An 8330-nucleotide genomic window follows, 5' to 3' on the forward strand; every position below is an offset into this window, starting at 1 on the left:
ATTTATTTAATTTTGTGTGGCCAGCTCAGCCCACCAGGGGGCGGGGCTGGCTGGCATGTGGTGCTGGGGGATTGAACTGCGGTCCCTGTGCTTTGCTTAGCTTAGCTTGTTCTAAGTAGGTGCTTTAGACCACTGAGCCATCTCACCAGCCCCCAGGAAATGTATTCTTAATAAATATCATGCAAGTAAAATGAAAGGTTCGAAATGTTCAAGGACCAGGGAGATGGCTCCACAGAATAAGAGCTTGCCTGGCAAGTGCAAGGGCCTAAGTTCACTCCCCGGTTCTGGAAAAAAAAAAAGGTAATGTTTCAGATTAAAGGGGGTTAAAAAGGCATGACAGGTGACCCAGACTAGATCCTATACTGGAGGGGTAAATGTTAGGAAGGGGATTACTGGACAAGCTGACAAGACGAAGTATAAATAACAGATCAGCAATCTGACTAGAAAAAAAAATAACATATCAGGATAGTAGGTAATAAATAAATATATGTAGAGTAACAAATATTTTATCAATGTTAAGCTTATAGAGGCATAGAACTAGGAGATATAGTAGAGTACTTGCCTAGCATGCATGAGACCCTGGTTCCATCAAAGTACTATGGAAAAAAGTATCAAAATTGGCAAGTGTACTATTACTGTAGGAAAGACTATCCCTATTTTTAGCCAATACACACTGGAGTCTCACAGGTAAAGGGCTGTGATTATGTACCCTACTGTCAAGTTCATGGCTCAGGAATACAATTATGTGAACATGTGGAAAAAGTATGTAAGAATATAAGTGTATATACACACTTATACACACGTGCACAGAGACAGGGAGGGAAGGGGAGAGAGGGGAAAGTATGTGTGTGAAAGGAGCAGAGAGAAAAGTGGAGAGGGGCAGTGAGCACAGAGGCAGAGCTGCGCTCTTCAGTCACACAGCCTCTAGTCACAAGGAGCTATAGGCACTTACAACCTTAATCTGACTTCATATGTGTTGCAAGTATAGATTACACATTAGATTTTAATTTTTAAATATGAAAAAGTATAAAATAGCTCAGTAACTTTTTTGCAACTTCTGGAAATTTGAAATTATTTCCAAATGTAAGTTTTTTAAAAAAGTCCTTCTATGTCAATGATAGTTTTAAATTGAGATTAAAGACAGAATTTTGAAGATAGATTCATATACAGATTGAAGTTTAAAACAGGAAGGAGGGCTGGCCAGATAGCTCAGCAGACAAAAGTGCCTACTTAGGCAGAGTGCAGTGGCCAGGGTTCGATTCCTCAAGGCACGCTGAGATGACAATTGAGACTGGGCATGGTGGCATGAGCCTGTAATCCCAGTGCTTGGGAGGCTGAAAACAGGAGAATCACTATGAGTCTGATCTATGTAGTGAGACCCTGTAGACCCTGTCCTAAATACACACATATGGCACACATCCATATTCTCCGCACTTGGGAGGCTGAGGTAAGAGGATAGCTGAGTTCAAGGCTAGCCCTAGCTACATAGTGAATTAAAGCCAGCTTCAACTACATAGCAAAACCTTGTCTCAAAAGCAAAAATAAAAGCCCTCAACCCACACAAAGCAACAAAACAAAACAAAACAATAGGGAAGACAGTAGAACAAAAGAGATAAATCTAAGTATGACAAATTAGAGGTGTCACTTATCATGAGGTGTGTGTGTCCTGAAATAACCGAACCAATATCTTTATTCCACATTAGCAATGCATTTAGGCTGAAACAGTGAGAGGACAGAGGTCAAATCTGTGTCCCAACTCACCCCTCTGGAAAGAAGGCATTGATGATCCGGTCCCCCAGTGGGTTGATTGCAAGCTCTGGAATCCTTTGGAAATCTTCCCGGCTGCCAAGACAACCACCTTTGGTTACAGACGGTTGGCCCTTAGCATGAATTCTTTTAGCTTGAAACAAGGTACAACCTAGCAAAAATATCATTTCCTGGAATTTACTTCTGTGGCAGTTATACCAAATAACTGCAAAGAATAGCACTTCAATAGCTGCCAAGAGTTTCTTGTACCAACTTGAGTGGAAGAAGCCAAATTTGACTATGCCGCATTCCAGTGAATTCAGCACACAGGTTACATCAACAAGCCAACCTATACACAAACACTAAGCTGTTCCTTAGTAAATGATTCCTTGAACATTACCATTTTGTACTTGGTTATTAAGTTTGGAAAGTGAATGGCCAATGAAAGATACCAAACACCACAGAACTTAAATGCAGGCTCCTTAAACACTTCAAGGAGCCTCTACATCTTTGTAAAGATTTCCAAGCTGGGCATGGTGGTATGCGTCTGTAATTTCTTGGGAGGGTGAGGCAGGAGCATCAAAAGTTTGAGCACAGCTTGGACAATTTAGTAACCTATCCAGACCATCTCAAAACAAAAACTAAAAAGGCCTTGTACATATAGCAGCACATGTCTTTAATATCTGCACTTGGGAAGCTGAGGCAGGAGGACTGCCGTGAGTTTGAGGCCAGCCTGGGCTACAGTGTAAGTTCAGGGCCAGCCTGAACTACATAGCAAAATCTGGTCTCACAAACAAAACAACCAAAAAGAAAAAAAAAAAAAAAAAAAAAAGTTTAGAATGCAGCTTGGTATAAAGGCTCTATGTGTGTGTGTGTGTGGGGGGGGGTCCCCAAACACCTATAAAAGGTAAGGAGTTCTTGGGTGATTTTTTTCTTTTTGTACTTTAGTACAGGGTCTATAGGGTCTTGCTACACATATTGGACTTGTAGTGATCCTCCTGTTTTCAGCCTCCCAAGCGCTGGGATTGTAGGTATGCCACCATGTCCAGTCTCAGTCAACACCCACCCCTAGTATGCTCTGGGGCTGGCACAGGCTAGTCAGCTGAGCTATCTGGCTGGCCTTCTTGGGTGGTATTTGATCTAAGGGATCAGTATTACAACCAAATGACTTATTTCCAGGTTTGCTCCATTCCCTTCTATAGACTATAGCTGCTTAATTCTCAGTGGAGACAGGAACAAGCACCCTTCTGTAACAAGGGGATTGTGTCATACCCTGTACAGCTTTATTTGTTCATATACATTACTTCCTTTCTTCATGCCAGTGCTTTTTCCTACATCCTCTTAGAGCCAAAGAAATTGAGTCAGTGAGATGAAGTAACTTGTCCTTGCCACAACTACTATGTGGCAGAAATGTGATCCAAGCATTTAAGGTTGGACATGTATTCTCTTTTGAAAAAATGTCTTGGGCTGGCGAGATAGCTCAGTGGACTAAAGTCCACTTAGGCAAGTTTAGGCAAGCACGGGGACCATGACTGGATCCCTTGTACCACATGCAGTGCCAGCCCCTCCTCCAGGGCACATTGAGCTGGCCAGAGTCCGGGCTCTGGCCTAGTGGTGCATGCCTGTAATCCCAGCGAGGGGAGGCTGAAAGCAAGAGGATCACCATGAGTCCGAGCTGCGTAGTGAGACCCTGCAACAACCAAATACATAAAAAATAATAATAATAATAAAATGTCTTTCCCATATTAAATTCTGTGAAAGGAATTCACTCTGTTTAGGGGGCTGGTGAGATGGCTCAGTGGTCTAAAGCACCTACTTAGAACAAGCTTAGCAAAGCACAGGGACCACGGTTCAATCCCCCAGCATCACAAGCCAGCCAGCCCCGCCACCTGGTGGGCTGAGCTGGCCACACACACACACACACACACACACACATACATAAAAAATTTAAAAAAAAAAACCCAACAAACCAAAGATGTTTAATAGGGCTGGGATTATATACTTTTCTAGCACGTTCAAGACTCTGGATTCAATCCTCAGCATCACAAGAGAGGAAAAAAAAATACAAAAAAACTGTTCAACAAGTTTTTGTTGTTTTGTCTACACATTGAGGGTTAAATCCAGGGCCTTGAGTATGCTAAGCAAGTACTCTGCCTGAGTTACAACCCCAGCTCTCTAGGCAAGTTTTGAAAAAATTATTTGGATGATGCTTGTACCAAGAATACAAAGCTGTCTAAAAGTATATCTGGGGCTATAGCTCAGTGGGAGTGCATGAAACCCTGGGTTCACTCCCCAACCAAACATGAAAAGAAAAAGTATAACACAGGTATATTTACATTTTTGTCTTGGTAGAGGACTGGGGATTGAACCCAGGACCTAATACATGCTAAGCAAGTGCCCTAGTACTGACCTAAACCCCAAGGTTTCTTTTATTTCAAGATGGGGGTGGGGTGTCTCATGAAGTATGGATGGCCACAGACCTACAAAGCTCTGTCTGAACCTTTGGTGTAGCTGCAATTACAGGTGTGTACCACTGCCACTAATTCATGGTATAGTCTTCAAAAATACTACTGTCACAACAGGTATGGTGCTATATATCTTTAATTGTATAACTGTAATAAATCAATAAAAGTGGGGGGAGGGATGTAGGTTGGGGGTAGAGTATTTGCCTGGGATGTGTGAAGTCCTGGGTTTATCTCCTATACAAAGAGAGTATTTCAGGTCAAAGGTAACTAATAACAGTTATCTGTATGATTTTTTTTTTTTTTTGGCAGTACCAGGGATCGAATTCAGGACGTTGTACTTTCCAGGCAAGCACTTATTCCACTGAGCTATCTCCCCAGCTTCCCAAATATTTCCTCATTTTTTTTTCTGTATGATCTTGGACAAGGAAAAAAATATGTCCATAAAGGACATCACTGTGCGATAGCTGAAAATGAACATGAACAATACTGAATATGGAATATTACGCTACATCCAAATCTTTTATTTTGATCTAAATGTCCTTGTTACAGGAAATACACTTTGAAGCATGTGACAAAATGTTAACAATTGGTCTGTATATCAGATATTTCTGCACAAATGAATAACAATGTTCTGTAAATTTGAAACTTCCAGATAAAAAAACAAGAACATAAACTGGAATAAATCTACTCTAAGACGTTTACTAACAGCACACAAAACATATCAAAAGAGAGATTTTAGATTTTATTTTATTATTTTTTTGTCCTCTTTTTTGAGACAGGTTCTCACTATGTAGTTCAGGTGGGCCTTGAGTTTACTTTGTAGCCCAGGTTGGCCTCAAACTCAAAGGATCCTCCTGGCTGGGGAGATAGCTCAGTAGAATAAGTGCTTGCCTGGTAAGCTCAAGGTCCTGAGTTCAATCCCCAGTACTGCAGGAAAAAAAAAAGGGGGGGGGGAGCCAGGGAGATGGCTCAGTAGAATAAGCACTTGCCTGGCAAGTGCAAGGGCCTGAGTTCAATTCCTGGTTGGGGTGGGGGGAAGGATTCTGTCTCAGCCTCCCAAGTGCTATGATCATAGGTGTGTATCACCCTACCTAGCTTACTTTAGATTTTAATCTTCTAGATCACTTAGAGTAATCATTTTGTAAGAATGGGTGAACTAAAAGATAACTGGATTGCTTATTATGATAAAAGATAGATATTACTGAGGTTCTAATTTATTTGCACAGACACGTATTAAGCTTTTATTTACATGATTTTTCTATAACACAAAATCCAAATTATCACCAAAATGTACCTCCTCTTCTTTCACAGAGGTTAAGAAATAATATTCTTAAATGACACTAAAGGCTAAAAGACAGTGATGGGAAGGGAGACCCCTAATAATATTAAGATGTGCAATGTCCACAATGAATGTAATCATTATGTACTACAAATAGGTAGTAATAAAAACTTTTTTTAAATGACAACTAAGAAAAAAAATGACAGCTAAGGCTGATTTGAATTGCATAGCTACTTATTGCAGCTTAATGTCAAACAAGCTTAAGTAATTTTAGCTGAGAAAAGACATAATTTAATACAAGGTCTCATCAAGTGGTAGGTGCAAAATCTTCACCTTAAGTTTCAAAAATGGGATCCAGATTTGGATTCCTGATTTTTTTTTTGTTTTCTCCTGTGTTTTAGGGAAGGGTCTACAGGGCATTCAGGGTCTCACTACTAGATCGAACTCATAGTGATTCTCCTGTTTCAAGAGTAGAGATTCTCCCGTTTACAGTCTCCCAAGTTCCGGGATTACAGGGGCGTGCCAACACGGGGGTGGGGGGGTAGGGGGGGATTGAACCCCTGGCCCCTGCGCCTGCTTGCAGATGCTTTAATCCACTAAGCTATTTGGCCAGCCCTTTGGATTTCTGATTAAGTCAATTAAGGACCTATGCTTTGTAATGTGTACACACATCTATAATTCAAATGAATTATATTTGAATATAATATTCTATTCTTTGATAATATTTAACTCTAGTTTTAACATTTAGGTTGAGGGGCCGAGGAGATAGCTCAGTAGAATAAGCACTTGCCTGGCAAGCACAAGGGCCTGAGTTCAATCCCCGATTCTGCCAAAACAACAACAACAACAAAAAAAAACATTTAGGTTGTATACACAATGCAGTTTCAGTCACCACACCATGGGAAACACTACTGAAAATATCAAAATTTTAGAAGAATATAAAAAATAGTTTGTTAACTGCTAACCACACAATTGTTAGCTTCTCAAATTTGCCCACCAACATAATTCCAACAGAGAAAAAATACTCTAACATGGCTTATTGTAAAATTCATTTGAATTATAGATTTCTGTGTACTCATTACAAAACATAGCAACATCATATTTGCAAAGCAGACCTCAGAAAATACTCTTGAAAGATTTTTTGAGAATATTATTGACAGTAGGCAAGTCTGAGATTAAAACCATGCACTCTTTGTAGGCTGGAAACTGAAAGTGAGGAATGAATGGTTCTCCAGACATTCAAGTGAACAGGATGCTGCAAAAAATCAGTCTTTGAGGGAATGCAGAAAGCTAACAGGCAGAGGTGGCCCCATCCCAAGTCCTGGGGTTGAACTCAGGGGCTCACACATTAGACAAATGATGTATCACTGAGCTACAGCACCAGACCCCTCTCCCCAGCTGCCCCCAATTCTCAGGTATGAACCCAAGACCTTGGCATTGAACAATATCCCCAGATCGTTTCTGGTTTGGTTTTTGTTGTTGTTTGTTTGTTTGAGCCGGGGATTCGGGGATTGAACTCAGGCCCTTGCGCTTGCCAGGAAGTACTTATTCTACTGAGCCATCTCCCCAGCCCATTTCTGTTTTTTTATTTTAAGCCAGAATCTTGCTAAGTACCTAAATTACCTGAACTGGGCTAAAACTTGCAATACTCCTCCATCAGCCTCCCGGAGTGCTAGGCTTTACAGGCACACACCACCATGTTTGGCACCATATTTAAAAAGAAAAATTATTTTTAAAAAATGGTTTGGTACAGGGTCTTGCTCCATAGCTTGGACTCAGTGATCCTCCTGTCTCAGCCTCCCCAGCACTGGGATTATAGGCATATGCCACCATGGTCCTTTGCTTGCCAGGCAGGTGCTTGGACTGCTGACTCCACAGCTCTTGAAGTTTTTTTTAAGTTGTTCAGACTGGCCTCAAGCTTGCAATCCTTCTTTAGTCTCTTGAGTAACTGGGATAACTAATCTGTACCATCACATCACCTGGTTTGCTATCCCTCTATATTCATCTCCAGAAGTCCTCTTCCCCTTTTTGTTCTTGCAGTGACAATCAGAAAGGCTGCAGCAGAGCTGAGTCATTCTGCAGAATCACAGTGAGGCATCGGTCAGCCAACAGGTAAGGAAAGCAGCACTTTAAGAGTACCTTTTAAAGAATGGGCCCTAAGGGTCCCAGTGTCAATGACTGCAAATAGCAGCTTTATCCCAGTTGAACAGTGTCTGCTGGTAGTACAGGTTGCTTGGGACCTGGAGATAGCCCTTTCCAGTGGAAGTTCATGCATCTGATATCATGCTGCCCCTAATCCAGGTTCAACAGTTATGAGGAGTATCTTTGGAAGGCAAAGGGCGCCACAGCCACAGTTCTTAGGGCCAAGTCATGTCCATCTGCCCTAAACTGCAGATCAGACAGCATGTGATTGAGAACTTGCATTAGAGCCAGTTCACGTTGTCCACCAGAAGGAACAGAAGGATGTTACTAAGTTTAATGTGGATGAATCAGAAGATAGGGTGTCTGAGAAGAGGCTTATCTCAGATAGCTGTGGGTCAAACACCTACATGCCTAACCATGTCTCCTAGACAAGTGGTGAACCTGCATTCAAAGTTTGCATGGTGCTGCCATCTCCCTACTCATGCCTACCAATAATTTTTTTTGCCATAATTTTATTGATAAATAGCTATGAGACAGTTTCAAATCAAATCGGTAGGACAGTTTCAATAATTAACATAATGCATACATTCTTCTTAGTGGTTAACTGCTGTACAAGATGGGGACTTGATATCCTATTTACAAACACCACTAGAACAAATCATTCTATTCATTGAGAGAATGTTAACTATATATCTATC

At 41.2% G+C, this 8330-nt stretch overlaps 1 protein-coding gene across 1 annotated transcript in view; it reads right to left on the reverse strand.

Moving 5' to 3' along the window:
• Positions 1 to 8330, reverse strand: part of Chp1 (calcineurin like EF-hand protein 1) — a 45499-nt gene that overhangs the window by 19250 nt on the left and 17919 nt on the right. The window contains exon 3 of the mRNA XM_004623394.2: positions 1762 to 1842. Coding sequence (XP_004623451.1) covers positions 1762 to 1842 — 81 coding nt within the window. The remainder of the gene's footprint in view (positions 1 to 1761; positions 1843 to 8330) is intronic.

This window comes from Octodon degus, unplaced genomic scaffold, assembly GCF_000260255.1.
Source record: "Octodon degus isolate 3935 unplaced genomic scaffold, OctDeg1.0 scaffold00002, whole genome shotgun sequence".
Taxonomy (NCBI): Eukaryota; Metazoa; Chordata; class Mammalia; order Rodentia; family Octodontidae; genus Octodon; species Octodon degus.